Source organism: Neomonachus schauinslandi, chromosome 6 (assembly GCF_002201575.2).
Source record: "Neomonachus schauinslandi chromosome 6, ASM220157v2, whole genome shotgun sequence".
Taxonomy (NCBI): domain Eukaryota; kingdom Metazoa; phylum Chordata; class Mammalia; order Carnivora; family Phocidae; genus Neomonachus; species Neomonachus schauinslandi.
This window is the reverse complement of record NC_058408.1, coordinates 9,161,033-9,178,335: the sequence shown is the minus strand read 5'-3', so window position 1 is coordinate 9,178,335 and position 17,303 is coordinate 9,161,033. Positions and strand designations below refer to the sequence as shown.

At 39.3% G+C, this 17,303-nt stretch overlaps 1 protein-coding gene across 2 annotated transcripts in view; it reads left to right on the top strand.

The window, feature by feature from the left end:
• The window catches only part of TMCO1 (transmembrane and coiled-coil domains 1), a 54,399-nt gene that overhangs the window by 13,563 nt on the left and 23,533 nt on the right, over positions 1-17,303 (top strand). For both annotated transcript variants that reach the window (XM_021698413.1, XM_021698414.1), the window contains exons 4-5: positions 7,083-7,129; positions 8,625-8,692. In XM_021698413.1, the coding sequence (XP_021554088.1) occupies positions 7,083-7,129; positions 8,625-8,692 (115 nt within the window). The remainder of the gene's footprint in view (positions 1-7,082; positions 7,130-8,624; positions 8,693-17,303) is intronic.

Here is a 17,303-nt window from a genome sequence, read left to right as displayed (position 1 = left end):
GTCTTTCTCTGATTGACTTATTTCGCTTAGCATAATACCCTCCAGTTCCATCCATGTCGTTGCAAATGGCAAGATTTCGGGGTTTTTTGATGGCTGCATAATATTCCATTGCATATATATACCACATCTTCTTTATCCATTCATCTGTTGATGGACATCTTGGCTCTTTTCATAGTTTGGCTATTGTGGACATTGCTGCTATAAACATTAGGGTGCACGTACCCCTTCGGATCACTACATTTGTGTCTTTGGGGTAAATACCCAGTAGGAAGGCAGCTTCTTTTAAAAAAAATTATTTTTTTGGTTTTGTTCTTTCTCTTGCCATACCACGCTTTGTTGGAGTTTGGGTTTTTCTCACTCTTTCTGGGCTATAAAGTTCTTTCCAGGCTACTTCGTAGCAAGTTGAGTCTTGAACATCACCTCCCACTGGAACCCAAAGATCTTGGAGGAGCTTTGGTCTGTGACTAGGCTTTCAGTGGATTTGCCAAAGCAGCTTTACCCAGCCTGGGCCCTGGGATCATCTCAGATGCCCAGTGAAGAGAATTCCCAGGAAGGCTCAGCTGCCTCTCAAATTACCTCTGAAGTATTAATAAAGAACCTTAGTAAATTGATTCTTGACCCTAGTATCAAACTCCCTTCCCCTCTACCAGAATATACATCCTAACAGCAGGACAAAGAGAAGAAAGCACAGGGGCTCGTTGACCGCATCCTCAGCAGCAGGAGGGGTGGAGTAAGGACTTTGTTTTTGTTTTTGGTTTTTTAAAGATTTTATTTATTTATTTGAGACAGAGAGAATGAGAGACAGAGAGCATGAGAGGGAGGAGGGTCAGAGGGAGAAGCAGACTCCCTGCCGAGCAGGGAGCCCGATGCGGGACTCGATCCCGGGACTCCAGGATCATGACCTGAGCCGAAGGCAGTCGCTTAACCAACTGAGCCACCCAGGCGCCCAGTAAGGACTTTGTTAACTGCTCAGAAAGAAAGGATGGAAAGGACGATATGATTGATTCAATACCAGCGCTACTTCAGCCAGCTGTCCAAGCTTCAAAAAGATCTACAGCAGAAGGAAATTGAGGATGAATCAATAGTGGAAAGATTTAGATGTAGCTATCATTATTGCCTGTATCATAAAGATCTTTCTGAGGATACCAGCATGGAGAATAATTATGACATGGAGCCAATATAAACATAAACTTTATTCTTGTACTGTTTCTTCTTGGTAGTAATTTTAGGATCATTTTGCGGCATCTTGGGAAAGCTGCTCTATGTTAGGGCAAACTGTATAATATTTTGATAATCTATGATATAAGGTCTGGCTTTTGTGTATCTTTTCTACCGTGATACCAGTAATTTGTGAGGAATCCTATAGTTTGCATTTAAATGACTTCAGTATACTTCTACTTTTTGATTTGACCTAAGGCAGTACTAATAGGTTTTGAGTGTTGCTTATGTGTTTGAGAGGCCTAAAGTCATTAAGATAAAACCTAACATCAAAAATTGGAAGCCAAGTAACTTGTGTAGAAGGAATACGCAGAAAGCATTGGGTGGTTTGGTTAGAGCATAATAAGAGCAGGGTGCTTACACTAGATTTTCTGGTTTTCAGCAATTGAATTGTAATAAAATTTTTTTGATGTGCTATTTCAGTTTTCAGTAGCAAATGTGTGTAGAGGGTCTTATTAAAATTGAGACTTATTTGAATACCTCTTAAAAAAAGGTATTTTTTTCAAAATGGTTTATTAGAACTTGGGTTATTTTTATATAAACCATGTATTACATGGTTGTATTGACAGGCCAGTCTTCATAAACTTATCTAACCCAGAATGTAACATAAAAACTTTATTTATTCTTAGGAATAACTGCTTTTGTTTTTGTTTTTGTTCTGGTAATATTGGCAACTAAAAGCAAAATTGAATGTGAAATAACATTTTAAAATTCATTTAAACCATTGAGGCTTAAAGAAAAGTAGATTCATTCATTCATTTATTCATTCAACAGAGAGAGAGCACAAGCAGGGGAAGTGGAAGTGGAGGGAAAGGGAGAAGCAGGCTCCTATGTGGGGCTAGATCCCAGAACCCTGGGATCATGACCTGAGCTTAACTGACTGAGCCACTAGGCGCCCCAGAAAAGTAGATTTTAATCAGGATATAAGAGCTACAAATTTTAAAAATAAAAGGTTGTTTTAAGTACTTTAAAAGGACTTAAACTCTTCACTTCTCATTGTGTCTAATAGAATATCCTTGCAAAACTTGAATCTTATATATATATATATATTTTTAAAGATTTTATTTCTTTATTTTACAGAAGGAGACAGCTAGAGAGGGAACACAAGCAGGGGGAGTGGGAGAGGGAGAAGCAGGCTTCCCACTGAGCAGGGAGCCCAATGCGGGGCTCGATCCCAGGACCCTGGGATCATGACCTGAGCCAAAGGCAGACGCTTAACGACTGAGCCACCCAGGCGCCCTTGAATCTTATATTTTAAAATAATGAGAATGAATAACAAATCTTTTTGCCCAGCAGTTATGAGAGTCAAGGTTTGGTAGTCATAATAGAAAAGAGAGAGAGAAGGAGTTTAATGATTTTCTAAGAGTTGAAAGAAAAAAAAAAAAGAGCCATTAAAAGAACATGTATGGGGAGAGAGAGAATATGAATATGAGCATGTGAGTTGCAATTAACAGAGTTGGGAGTGGAGAAAAATGAAAATGGACTTTAGATCAGGTATTTACCTAGCCACCATTTAAAGGTATCATCAGTTTGGGGGGTTTAGTGGAAGAAGGGGAGGTATATAAAGCTAAATATGGCTTAATGGGGATATTTAGAAGTTTATTGTTCATAACTTGGGGAGTACCTGAAATTGTTTCCCTACTGGTAACATTTCTATTAGATCAGATTTGCTCTTTCCCAAATGGGCATTTTTGGATTTCTGAAGACTGTTACATTGTCCTGGACGTTTGAATATTAACTTCTTTGTTTTTATAATGTTTGTGCTTCTTGAGGCATCTTAGCATTTCCTACCCACAGATAGGTTCATTTCGGATGAAATTTTGCATGTATAATGTTTTCCTGTTAAATATATTTGTTTAGTTTGTTGTTTTTTTATTCCATTTCTTCTTTTTGTCCCTTTTCTCTACAGAGGCATCCTTTTAAAAAGCAACTTTATCTTTTTATATACTATCTTTTTTGTTCTAGTCTGTCGGGAATGGTCCCTAGTGAAGAGTGGAGTCACGAGAGTATATAAGGTAGCCTCAGACATAATCAGCTGTTAGTTGTCCATGAATAAAATCCCTGTGCTGAGAATTAGTCTTAGCTGCTGCTGCTATCCCATCCAGCTAAATCTTGTGCAGTTGATAGTGCTGTGCCATGAATTTATCAGAGATAGGTGGGAGGGAAAGCAAACATTGAACATATTTGTATCTTTCACCTCCAAAACCAAGTGAATATTAACTTATTTTTGAATTATTTGAAACCAACTAAAACAACTTTCTGTATGGTAGGTATTTAGTAACAATAGCATAATCCTGTGCTGCTGTATTATTATTATTTTTTAAAAAGATTTTATTTATTTATTTGACAGAGACTGAGAGAGCAGGAACACAAGCAGAGGGAGAGGGAGAGTAGGCTTCCCACCGAGGAGGGAGCCCGATGTGGGACTCGATCCCAGGACCCCGGGATCATGACCTGAGCCGAAGGCAGACGCTTAATGACTGAACCACCCAGGCACCCTGTGCTGCTGTATTATTAAGCTTTGTACACACACTGTCTATTTACGGTCATTGTTTCTGTGTGGACTTAGCTTCAGAAAACTATGTCACCTCAGTTTGCTGTCAACTTTTAGGCTCTTTGTGCTTTTTCTGTCTATTCAGGCTATTAGCTTCATCATAAAGGACTTACCCTCCCCCCAGAAAAGGACTACTTTCCCTAGAAAAGGATTTTTGGTATGCTGTATCTTCAGATCAGGTTTTATTATATTGCTGAATCATTCATGAAACAATATTGAGCACATACTACAATGTTGAGCAGCTAACTACATGACAGTTACTGAGGATACAGAGATGAAGAAGGCATAGAGATTCCTTGTTCTCCAGGAACCTGCCATCTAGTTGGGTTGATGGGTATATAAATAGATCATTATAAGAGAATGTACAAACTCAGTGAGCATAATGATAAAGATGTGCATGAAATATTCTGGAAGCATAAAGAAAGGACTTCTAATCCACTGTCTAGTACAGCAGTCATTAGCTACATTTGGCTTTTTAATTTAATCAAAGTTAGGGTGCCTGGGTGGCTCAGTTGATTAAGTGACTGCATTCGGCTCAGGTCATGATCCTGGAGTCCCGGGATCGAGTCCCGCATTGGGCTCTCTGCTCGGTGGGGAGTCTGCTTCTCTCTCTCACCTTACCCCCTCTCATGCTCTTTCTCTTCATTCTCTCTCTCTCAAATAAATAAAAATCTTTAAAAATAAATTAATTAATTAATTAAAGTTAAATGAAGTTAAAATTTTAGTTCCTCAATCACACTGGCCACATTTTATTTGCTCAGGAGCCACATGTAATTAGTGACTACTTTATTGACAGCACAGATACAGAATATCTTCGTAATTATAGAAAGCTCTATAGAACATTATTGAAAAGGAGGTGACAGAGAGCTGAGGCTTAAAAGTTGAGTACTAGCTAGCCAGGAAGGGGTTGGATAGGGACAGAATAAAACATTCTAGGTAGAAATCCCAGTTGGTCGAGACTGAGGAGTTTCTTGGGATGTGTGGTTTTTAGAGCTAAAACTGGAACAATCCTGAGAAAACTGGGACAGTTGGTCACCCAAGTAGAAAGGACTTCATGAACAAAGACACTGGATCTAGAGAAAAGCTTCACATAGAGAGCAGCTTACATTTGTTTGGTGTTGCAGGAACATAACAGTTCATATAAGGGATTGGAAATGAGGCTGCAAGGACAGACATCAGACTTGCAGGTGATACTGGAACATGACCTTGTAGGGATGAAAGGCCATGCCAGAATTTTAAGCCGGGGAGTATCATAATTTTGGTCACTTTTACATTTTAGGTAGATCTGACAGGCAGCTATGTGGGAGATGAATTTGAGGGAGCAAGTTTGAAGGCAGTGAGATGCTAGGAGACTTGAAGTAATACAGGGTTAGAAATCCTAAGGACATGGTAGTGAGGAGGGGAGGGTTTCATAAATATTTATGAGGTATGTGGGGTGCCTGAGGGGCTCAGTCGGTTAAGTGACTCTTGGTTTTGGCTGAGTCCCAGGATTGAGTCCCATCTCAGGCTCCTTGCTCAGCAGGGAGTTTGCTTGAGATTCCCTCTCCCTCTCCTCCTCCCCCTCCCCCCCCCCCCAGAGCGTGCATGCTCTCTCTCTCTCTCAAATAAATACATCTTTAAAAAATATTTATGAGGCATAATTAATAGGATGTGGTGTTTGATTGGATGAGGGAGTCAGGGATATGCCATGGCTTCTAGCATAGGTGATCTCCTGTACCTTTCTTTTTATTTTGTAGTGGTAGTCCCTTCCCTCTCCAGTTATTTTATCCCTGTTTACCTTCTCATCATCTCATACCCCAATCCTCAACCCTCCAATTTAAAAACGACTTGTTACATTACATTGTAAGAGGACTGCCCAGATAGCAAAGCAGCTCCCGCCCCCAAGATAGACCTTAGCTCCATTCCTTTTTGTTCATTTTGTTCCACAAATCTCCAGCATCCCGCTCTCTCCTGCCCATATCTTTCCCTTCCAGGGAGAACAAACTGGATAGGAGCAGTTCAGGGCAAGGGATCATGTCTTCATCCCACTATGTACTATTTAGAAACTACAGTTCGGTCTGCAAGCCAGCCTTCCTGTAGGCCTCTTTCTGTTCCTCCTTTCCTTCACCTGCTCAAATTTACTTGCCCTCACACCAGTTCATTCTAATGGTATATTTTTTTATTTTAGAGGATATTATATTTTTATTTTGTAATCTTCCTATGAGGGTGGGGATTTTTGTGTGTTTTGTTCATTCATGTATCCCCAGTACTCAGAAAAGTGCCTGGCATGTAGTAGATAATCAGTAAGTATTTGTTGAATAAATTAATCCTGGTGATAATACATGATCAAAGAGAGCAGTAGCATAGTGTACATAGAGATTATTGGCTTGAGAGTTGGGAAACTTGGATTCTAGTCCTGGCTTTGCCACAGAATGCTCACAGGGTCTCTACCAAGTCACTTCCCCTTCACAGGGCCTCAGTTTCTTCCTGGAAACAATGAAATCCCTTATATTAATGGAATACAGCAAATAAGGGCATTAATATACAGTTGAGACTTCATTAAGTGGTTTGGGTTGTGTGTATATAACAACGTTCTTAAAATATATGTGAAATTTTCTAGCTTTCTAAGTGACTCACCTAGAAAACTATGCTTATTTTTAGAGTAATTAGTCTGTAATATGAAAGAACCTGAATTTTATTTTTATTTATTTTTTAAAAGATTTTATTTATATATTTGACAGAGAGAGACACAGCGAGAGAGGGAACACAAGCAGTGGGGTGGGAGAGGGAGAAGCAGGCCTCCCCGTGGAGCAGGGAGCCCAATGCGGGGCTTGATCCCAGGACCCCGGGATCATGACCTGAGCCGAAGGCAGACGCTTAACGACTGAGCCACCCAGGTGCCCCAGAACCTGAATTTTGAATTTGTCTTGATTGGCTTTTACTTTTAGACTCTGCTCTCTTAAGAAACTGAAAGAGGGGGAAAACCATAAGAGATGAGTAACTCATATTTGAAACCTAAGTATAATCATTATGTTTATACTTTCCATCAGAGTAGTATAAAAGTATATCTTAATGTACAGAGTTAAGACAATACCAGAGGTAATTTTTAATTAATCTTTAAAGATTTTTATTTAAATTGAAATATTTTGGTGCTCTGCTGCATTCACATTTTCTGCTAATATAAAGTATACAATATCACAGGTATTCAGCTCATCTTATTATTAAGTGATACTGAGACACAAATGCTTTTATAGTCACCAGTCAGTGACAGTTTAACATCTGCTTTGTCCTCAGCATTATGTATATTAACCAGTTTGTTAATTCTTTTCAGAGAGGCAAGAAGAGAAACTGAAAAATAACAACAGAGACCTATCCATGGTACGAGTCTGAAGTATAATATTATGGTAAACCACAAAATGTTTTATAGCATAAGACTCTGATTTGCATTAAATACATACTTACCATTTCAGAAATTCACCCAATCATGTCATGGGTGTTCCTGGACCAGATGGAACTGAAAATATGCTTCTGGGCTTAAATGTCACTTCAGTAATAAGAGAAGCTCTTTTGGGCTGTCTCGGAGGTCATAATTTGTCCCTTTCACACAGTTCTTGATTAGCTGCGCCCTTCTGTTTCAAATGAAGTTGTCTGTTTTCTTTTTTTCTGATGTCATTGCTGAATCTTTGGTTTTCTGGTGACCTGTGTCATGCCGGCATCTGAGTTGGAGCTTTATAGATGGCCTTTATTGTTGCCTTTGTTCTTTAAGAGGCTTTTTGTTCTGCATGTCAGGCATACCATAAAGTGTAAAGAAAAATGATTTTATTACCCATTTACTCATCATTTTTAAAGAGTAGAGCTTGTTCAAGAGTTTTTCTAAGGCATAGGTAGGCTAATTATGTAGCTTGACTAATTTTTCTATTTAATTTCTGTATGTTTAACACAGGACATCTGAACTGTGCAACAGTTGTCTTTGCTTTCGGAGAGACCTTTGCTATATCATCTTCTGTTTCTTGCAATTTTACTGAGTAAAGCTGTAATTTAGAAGGGCATCTTTTTGAAAATAGCTTTTCTGTTGACATAGTTATTAAGTGTTTATAAGACCAAATTTGGAAACTACAGAAAGAAGAGAGAAAAATTGCTGATAAACCTGTCATCCGGGGGCCCCAGGTTAGCTCAGTCAGAAGAGCATGTGACTCTTGATCTTAGGGTCGTGAGTTTGAGCCCCACATTGGGTGTAGAAATTACTTAAAAATAAAATCTTAAAAAAAAAAAAAAGAACTGTCATCCAGAGATAATGATTGTTAATCTTACATCTATATGATCTTTTGTTTATTTATACTTTTACCACTTAATGTAATTAAGTAAGAAGTTAGCTGCAAGTAACAGAATACCTAACCAGCAATGACTTAAACAGATAAAGATTTTTTTTACTTGTTCAAGAAGTCCAGAGGTTGGTAGTCCTGACCTGGTGTAGCAGCTCAGTAATGTTATTAAGGACTTAGGTTAGCCATTAGATTATGGTTGTTTGGTTATTTGATGGCACTTTATCTTTTATCTTCAGGCATTATGTTCTTCATTCCAGGCAAGAAGAATGGGCAAAAGGCCTAAAGGGATACTGGCCAGCTTTGTCCCTTTTAAAAGTCCCGTTCAGTACTTGTAACTCACTGGCCAGAACTGGGTCACATGGCCACCCAGTACTATTCATCAGAAGGGGGCAAGGAGAAGGGCTTGGAGGTGGAGGGTGGGTTAGTCAATAAACAGCTTGTTGCTATGGGGAATGTCTTTTAAACATGACATGAAACCGAAATTTTTAGGTGTGCCTTAGTAGTGGTTTTCTTTAGTGTGAAATGACAATTTGTTGGTCTCTTTATAGGTCCGAATGAAATCCATGTTTGCAATTGGCTTTTGTTTTACTGCCCTAATGGGAATGTTCAATTCCATGTGAGTATCCTTTAGTAATATGGTTTTACCTAACTGTTGTTCTATATGTGTGTGTATTTATGATCAATTAACCTTTTTTTTGTTTTTAAAGATTTTTATTTATTTGACAGAGATAGCGAGAGCAGGAACACAAGCAGGGGGAGTGGGAGAGGGAGAAGCAGGCTTCCTGCGGAGCAGGGAGCCCGATGTGGGGATCGATCACAGGACCCCCCCCGATGCGGGGCTCGATCATGACCTGAGCTGAAGGCAGACGCTTAATGACTGTGCCACCCAGGTGCCCCAATTAACTTTTTTTTTTAAGATTTTATTTATTTGAGAGAGAGAGAGAGAGCACTAGAGAGAGAGAGCAAGCACAAGCAAGGGACAGAGGGAGAGAGAGAAACAGGCTCCCCACTGAGAAGGGAGCCCAATGTGGGACTCCATCCCAGGACCCTGGGATGATGACCTGAGCCGAAGGCAGACGCGTAACTGACTGAGCCACCCAGGCGCCCCAGCAATTAACTTTTTTGGTAATATTTTATTTTGATACTTCAAATTTACAGAAAGGTTACAAAAATAATATATCCATTATCCAGATTCACAATTGTTAACATTTTGCTCCGTTTTCTTTCTTTTTCTGTCTCTCCATATCATCTGTGTATTCATTCATACATGTATTATTTATGTATTTTTCTTAATTATGCAAGAGTGTGTTATGGGGTTCATGCCCCTTAATCCATAACTACTAAATTTTTTTTTAAGATTTCATTTATTAATTTGACAGAGAGCACAAGCAGAGGGACAGGGGAAGCAGACTTCGTGCTGAGCAGGGAGCCCAATGCGGGGCTCGATCCCAGAACCCTGGGATCGTGACCTGAACCAAAGGCAGATGCTTAACCAACTGAGCCACTCAGGAGCTCCCATAACTACTAAAATGTGTATTTCCTAAGAACATGGACATTCTCTTTTTTTTTTTTTTTTTTTAAAGACTTTATTTATTTATTTGAGACAGAGAGAATGAGAGAGAGAGAGCACATGAGAGGGGATAGGGTCAGAGGACGAAGCAGACTCCCTGCCGAGCAGGGAGCCCGATGCGGGACTCGATCCCGGGACTCCAGGATCATGACCTGAGCCGAAGGCAGTCGCTTAACCAACTGAGCCACCCAGGCGCCCCATGGACATTCTCTTATAGAACTTCAATCCAGTTACCAAAATCAAGGAGTTTTGAGAGAATACAATTATATAATATCTTTCCCACCCTCTTTAATATCAAGGATCTTTTATGTACAAGGTAAAGACCCAGGTATGATGGGGCCTCTAAAAAGAATTTAATATGTTTTCTGTGTTTTTAAGTTACTTACTAGCATACTGGTTCAAAACGAAGGTAGTCACATAGAGATGTTTGACTCTTAAAATAGAGTCTTAACAATGATAAAGTAAGTTACTGTTGTCTAAACTGGCAGATAGCAGGCCTGAGTAATTGTGGAACTGCTTTTGACAGAAACTGGGAAAATATCCAAAGATGACAAGCAGTCATTTATTACTTTTCAAGGCCCACATGAATCATCCCACAGGAATGAGAATTTCCCTCTCTCCCTCTTTTCCTTCCTTTCCTCCTACTCTTCCTCCCCTGCTTCATTTCTGTCTGTCTCTCCCTCTCCCTGCCCCTCCCCCCTTCCTCCAGTCCATTCTTCCCTCCCCACCAGTTCAGTGCCTACGTTGTGCCAGCCGTTGTGCTAGTGTTAGAATATAACAGATAAGGTGTGGCCCCCATCCTCAGTAATAATCATTTTTATGGGAAGAAAAGCTAGATAAACAAATACCTTGATGGATGCTACAGTAGAAACCTGTGTGAAGTGCAGTTGGGGGAAAAGAAGTGAGTGGCTGTTTTTACTTAGGTGAGGGACTAGAGGTGGTGTCCACATGGTTTTAATGTAAAATTTCCTTTTAAGTAATGATTACTAAAATTATAGACCTTTCGGGCTGAAAGGGACCTTTGGAAGGTAAAATAACTTGCCTAAGGTATCTAGAAGTCTGATGATTTCTGGCTTATAATTTTAAACTCAATACTCTTTCCATCCTGCCATACTTCATTTCTTGGGTACATATCCCCATGAGTTACCAGGCAAAGCAAACACCCTTGAAAGGTTTTATAATTAACTACTAAGTGTCCGTGTAACAACTCAAATCCACAAATATTCTTCGTAAAGTATTGCTTTCTGGACAGTATAGAGCTGGCTAAGTACTCATCTGTACTTTTTAAATTTGATGCTTAACTTCTACTTACTTTTCTCTTACTTCTGATGTTTTAAATAATATTTTAAGGTTAGTGTTGTGTCTTTGTGTCTGTTCTGATTGGCCTTAGCTTGACTGTATGATTTTTGTGACAGATTTGAGTCCTGCTTTGCTAGAGGTTCAGCATTTTATTTTATTCCTTAGTCTAAATATATTACTAAATGAAGCTAATATATTTCTTTACCGAACTTATGTTTATGTCTCCCTCTACTAGACTGTAAGTTCCTTATAGTCTTCACATGTGACAGTTTTTATATCCTTAGGGGTTTAGGGCTTATATAGATATTTATTGAATAAATTTAAAAATATTTGTAAATATACACCAGTTTCTTCTGTTATGGTTTCTATACTATTCTGGGGTCAGAATTTGATGCCATTTGAAATGTGAATCAAAAAAATTTTTTAAAAGATTTATTTATTTGAGAGAGAGAGATGGCATGCATGAGCAAGGGGAGGGGCAAAGGGAAAGGGAGAATCTCCAGCAGACTTCCCGTTGAGCATGGAGCCGACATGGGGCTCAATCCCAGGACCCTGAGATCACAACCTGAGCTGAAATCAAGAGTCCCAAGAGTCAGATGCTTAACCGACTGAGCCACTCAGGCACCCCGTGAATCAAAAATTTTTAAATTATAATTACTAATTTCCAAGATGTCAGTGGTTCATTTAGGAAAACACTAGTTAGTGAACCAATTACAATGGAACCAAATTATCAAAAACCATGAGAGTCTGAATGTAGTTGATGAAAATGTCTTCATGTGTGTGTGTGTGTGTGTGTGTGTGTGTGGCTTAACAGAAGTTTATTTCTCATTCTCATAAAGTCTGTCACGGGACTGGGGGACTCTCCAGACCAGCTGCTTTCCATGTGGGGGGCTCAGCATTACAAACTACTTTGAGTTTCTGGCCCCCGTGTCTGTATGGGCTTCCATGATTGAGACGGGAAGAGCACTAGCATCTTGCACCCACAAATAAAGGCTTTAACCCAGATGAAAACGTCTTCTACTGACTCTTAGGTCATAGTTTATTTTGCCTGGGATAGCTCAGAGTCTTGTAATAAGACAGGCTAATATCAGCAATAAATATTGAGAGTGTTTATTTCAGTATTAACCTATCAATAGTGTTTGGAAAAAATAATGCAAAATTGTGCACATCCTATTGACAGGTTAGTAATGTAAATCTAATTTTCAAAGACTATATCTCTTTAATGATGAGAGTGTTGACATTAGGCTTAAGTAGGGAGAAGTCTTGACATGTAAACTAAGTTGTGAAACATGGAAATGAATCATTTTGGCTTATGGTCATTATTTACAGTAGGAGGTAATGTTAGATTATCTTTTTGGAAGAAATTGCCAGTTCTTTCATTCTTTTCTGTGGTTTAAACTAGAGCTTGGCATACAGTTTTGATTTGAATCCATAGTTGGTTTAGTTACTAAATGAAGCTAATATATTTGATTATAGTCATAGAATCACATAACTGCAAAGTATTATAACATATTTCTTATGTTTCTCCTTTGAGTCAATAATCATTTTCATTTGCTTTCCTTTGATTTTCTCCCTCCAGTTTTCAATTTTTTGTGAGTGTACTACATAAATATTTATAGGTTTCAACTATTTTTTTTTTTTTTTTAAAGATTTTTTATTTATTTATTTGAGAGAGAGAATGAGAGAGAGCATGAGAGGGAAGAAGGTCAGAGGGAGAAGCAGACTCCCCGCTGAGCAGGGAGCCCGATGCGGGACTCGATCCCGGGACTCCAGGATCATGACCTGAGCCGAAGGCAGTCACTTAACCAACTGAGCCACCCAGGCGCCCAGGTTTCAACTATTTTTAATGTTTATTCAGGTCGAAAAGCTGCATGCCATTTTTTTTGTGCCTCGTGCTGTGGAAGATAAAAGAAAAATTACCCAGCCTGAGCCCTCATGCTGCTTATTCCCTTCAAATAGAATAGACATCTATATGGGAAATATTGATTTATTACTTAAAAATTTACTGTTCTTTTTTATGTAGGGGTCGTTGTAATTTGTAGAAGATCCATTATAGAGAGAAATTTGAGAGAGAGAAATTTTATAACAGTAACACCCTACCTCAGCTATATTTTGCCTTTTTCTTGGGCTGCAGAACAGCCTGTCCCTGGGCCTGAGAGGCTTATATCTCTTTACGTTATTTTTGAGACTCACTTGAAACCCATCATGTTCTCTGCCAAAGCAGTGCGCTTCCTGATACTTGTGTATCTTTCAGTGGTGCTCATTTCTAGTCACCTGGAATTGAAAGCTTTATCGCTTCCCTTCCTCTCTTCCTTTCAGCACACAGTTCTTGTGTATCTACCCTGTCCCACATTTAATGCTGGACAGAGTTATCTCTAACATTGTCAGTCCTCTGTTCCATCAGTTAACAGTTCCTGTTTATTCTACCTCTCTGTGTCTGTCTAGCCATCCATCCACCTTCCCATCCTTCCCTCCCTCCTTCTCTGCCTCTCTTCTTCCCTCCTCCTTCTCCTCTTCATCCATGCTGCACCACCTCTCATCCTAGTTTCAGCTCATTGCCTTTCGTCTCTGCTATTACCCCTTAATCTTGGGCTTGCCAATAGCTTCCTAGCTGCTCTCCGTCTTCAAGTGCCTCCTGTCCCTGCAGCATTAAGTTAACCATCCCCAAAAGCATGTTACTCATTGTCTAATAACCACATCTGCTACTAATGGAATAGTAACTGTGTGTTGGCCACTGTTGGCCTTTATATAGGTTGCCCTTGTAATCTTAACAGCCTTCCAAGATGAGAATTACAGTCTTTATTTTACTGATGAGAATATGAGATTCCAAGTTACTTAACTTGCCCAAGGTCTCAAAGCTAGTAAACGTTGAGCTGGAATATAACTCATGTGTCTCTGACACTAAAGTCCTTATGTGGCATCATGCCACTCAGACTGCTGCTTTAAGTCCAAACTTTTTAACCTGGCTTTCATGCCATTCCATGCTTTGGCCCCAGCCTGTTCTTCAAACTTTATTTCTTTTTACTGTCTACAAACTATTGTGTTCTTTTTTTTTTTTTTTTTAAGATTTATTTATTTGACAGAGAGAGACACAGCGAGAGAGGGAACACAAGCAGGGGGAGTGGGAGAGGGAGAAGCAGGCTTCCTGCTGAGCAGGGAGTCCGATGCAGGGCTCAATCCTAGGACCCTGGGATCATGACCTGAGCTGAAGGCAGACACTTAACGACTGAGCTACCCAGGCACCCCAAACTATTGTGTTCTAACTGCACTGTTCACTGTTTCTGAGACACACATTCTTTCACATGAATTTTTAAGAATCACTCATGTATCAGCTTCCCCTAAGATAATCCCATTCAAGTTTTGACTCAGATTTTATTCAATTGATATATTAGTTTTGAAGTATTAGACACCTTTATAATTTTTAATATTCCCATCTAGAAACGTGGTGTTTCTGCTAAGTCTGTTTTATGTGCTTTTGTAGTTTCTTTCTAAATAAGTCTTGCATGTATTTTATATCTTCTAGCTCATTACTACAATAACATTGTTATTTTATTCTGTAACTGACCATCTTGCTGAACTCTGATAGGTTCTAGTAGGTTTTAATTTGGTTCTCTGATTTTCTAGATAGATAATCATATGATCGCACAAATAACTTGGTCTCATTCTTTCCAAATTTTCCCCTCCCGCCTTTCTTCCCTGCTGCCTTCTTCTCCTCTCTCATTCTAAGCTGAATTGAATTAGAACAACCAGAAGAGGGGCGCCTGAGTGGCTCGGTCGGTTAAGCATCTGCCTTTGGCTCAGGTCATGATCCTGGGGTCCTGGGACTGAGCCCAGCATCGGGCTCCCTGCTCAGCAAGGAGTCTTCTTCTCCCTCTCCCTCTGTCTCCCGGCTTGTGCTCTCACTCTCTCTGTCAAATAAATAAATAAAATCTTAAAAAAAAAAAAAAGAACAACCAGAAGAGGGTAAAATACTTAATGAAATACTAAAGATAGTCTAATAATGATGGGAACCAAATGAATAGAATATAATAGTTGTATTGCTGCTTTGATAATTATGAAATTTCTAGAGGACCGAGGTTTTCAAAGCTATATACAAGAACATGTGGGGGACAAAGCACTTCCCTCGTCAGCAGAGGCCCCATGGGTTTTCTCTGCAGAATTTTCATAGCATTGTCACTCGCGTGAACTGTCTAGCACCAAACAGCAGTCTCTCATGTGCTCCACGATGTCTTATGTATTTCCATTTTATTTTTCCACACTTAAAGCTCTTGAGTCAAGGGCCACATCTGAAAAGCATATACTGTATAATTATTAAGCAACTACTTGTTGATGACATTTTTAGGCCTTAGACCAGTATTGAAATACCTATTTATGCAGTTCATCAGTACAAGATAAAATATTAGATGCCTTTTCTTTAAGCCACAGAGGTCAAAGAAGTCAAATACAGTATCTTCAGGAGGAAAATGTTACAAAAAGCTTCATTATATTCAAGCTTCTTGTAGAAGGCTACTGTTGGCAGGAAGGAAGACTGTTCTTTGTTCTTCAGTATACTATTTTCTTTTTGTCGACTTTCTTTTTCAGAACACTGGCAACAGTAGCTTTTTACTTGTTTTGTTTTGCAATACTGGTGTGGAGGTTCATGTAATGTAAGTGTTTTACTGTTTATTCAAGTGCTGTATTGATTTTTTTTTTTAAGATTTTATTTATTTATTTGACAGAGAGAGACACAGTAAGAGAGGGAACACAAGCAGGGGGAGTGGGAGAGGGAGAAGCAGGCTCCCCGTGGAGCAGGGAGCCCGATGTGGGACTCGATCCCAGGACCCTGGGATCATGACCTGAGCCGAAGGCAGTCGCTCAACCGACTGAGCCACCCAGGCGCCCTATATTGATTTTTTTTATAAGTTATTTTTTTAGAGCAGTTTTAGGTTTACAGGAAAATTGAGAGGAGGGTACAGAGATTTCCTATATACCCTCCACCCCATGCATGACCTCCCCCACTAGCAACATCCCCCACTGGAGTGGGGCACTTGTTACAGTTGGTGAGCCTGCTCTGACACATCCTAACCACCCAGAGTCCACAGCTTACATTAGGGGTCCCTCTTGGTGTACATTCAGTGACTTTGGACAAATGTATAATGGCATGTATCCACCATTAGAGTATCGTACAGAGTAGGTTAACTGCCTTAAAAATCCTCTGCTCCACCTATTCATCCCTTTCTCTCCCACCACCCCAACTTGTGGCAGCCACTGATCTTTTTACTGTCTCCATAGTTTTGCCTTTTTCAGAAGGTCATATAGTTTGACTCATACAGCATACAGCCTTTTCAGATTGGCTTCTTTCACTTAGTAATATCCATTTAAAGTTCCTCCATGTCTTTATGGCCAATAGCCCGTTTCTTTTTAGCACCAAATAATATTTCATTGTCTGGATGTACCAGTTTATCCATTTACATCTGGATTACTTCCAAGTTTTGATAATTATGAGTAAAACTGCTGTAAACACCTGTGTGCTGGTTTTTGTATGCACATAAGTTTTCAGCTCCTTTGGATAGATACCAAGCAGCACAATTGCTGGGCTATAATTCATGTTTTTGTTCTGGTCTTTGTGGCCTGTGCATTTAAAAATATATGTTATTATTGGGTCTAAGACTGTGAGCACCTAAAAGTTAAAGACTATATCTCTGTTTTTTATAAGCTGGCATATGAAATGAGAAGTCTAGCACATATTTTGATTCTATTATTCAGTTTTTAACTTAATTTCTCAGAGTGTCAACGTGATCATCTGTTTACTGTAGTGTGGAGTCCCCCATCTCTAATATACCTTTTAATCTTCGATTTAATCTTAGAACTCGTTGACAGCTGGCAGCTTTTAAGAAAAAAGCCTGAGGTTAGATGGGAGGGACTTGAATTTCCAGATTTCCAAAGAAGCAATAGGAGGCCCTGCTTGTAGCTATTTATTTCTTCTTGTGTTTTCATCCTGGATCATTTCCATAAAGCTGAAACATTACCATCTTAGAATTAGAAGAGATCTGAAGTCATTTCACAAATAACTTCTGTCCCAATACAAAAATCTCTTCAGTAGTACCTCTGGCAGATAATTTTCCACCCTCTATTTAATTATTTCCAACAATGAGGAGCCTGAGGTTTTCTGAGATAATATACTTTTATTGAGTAGTTTTTAGCATCTGAAAGTAATTCCTTTTACTGGACCAAAATATGCCTACCTGTATTTCTGCTCATGAGCAGTGGTCCTGCCCTCTGGAACCAGAGAGTAAGTACACTGAGAGAAATAATCTTCCTAGGTTTAATAATATCTATAAGCTCTCTCTCTTTTTGCACCTTTCCCCTTCGTTCCCCA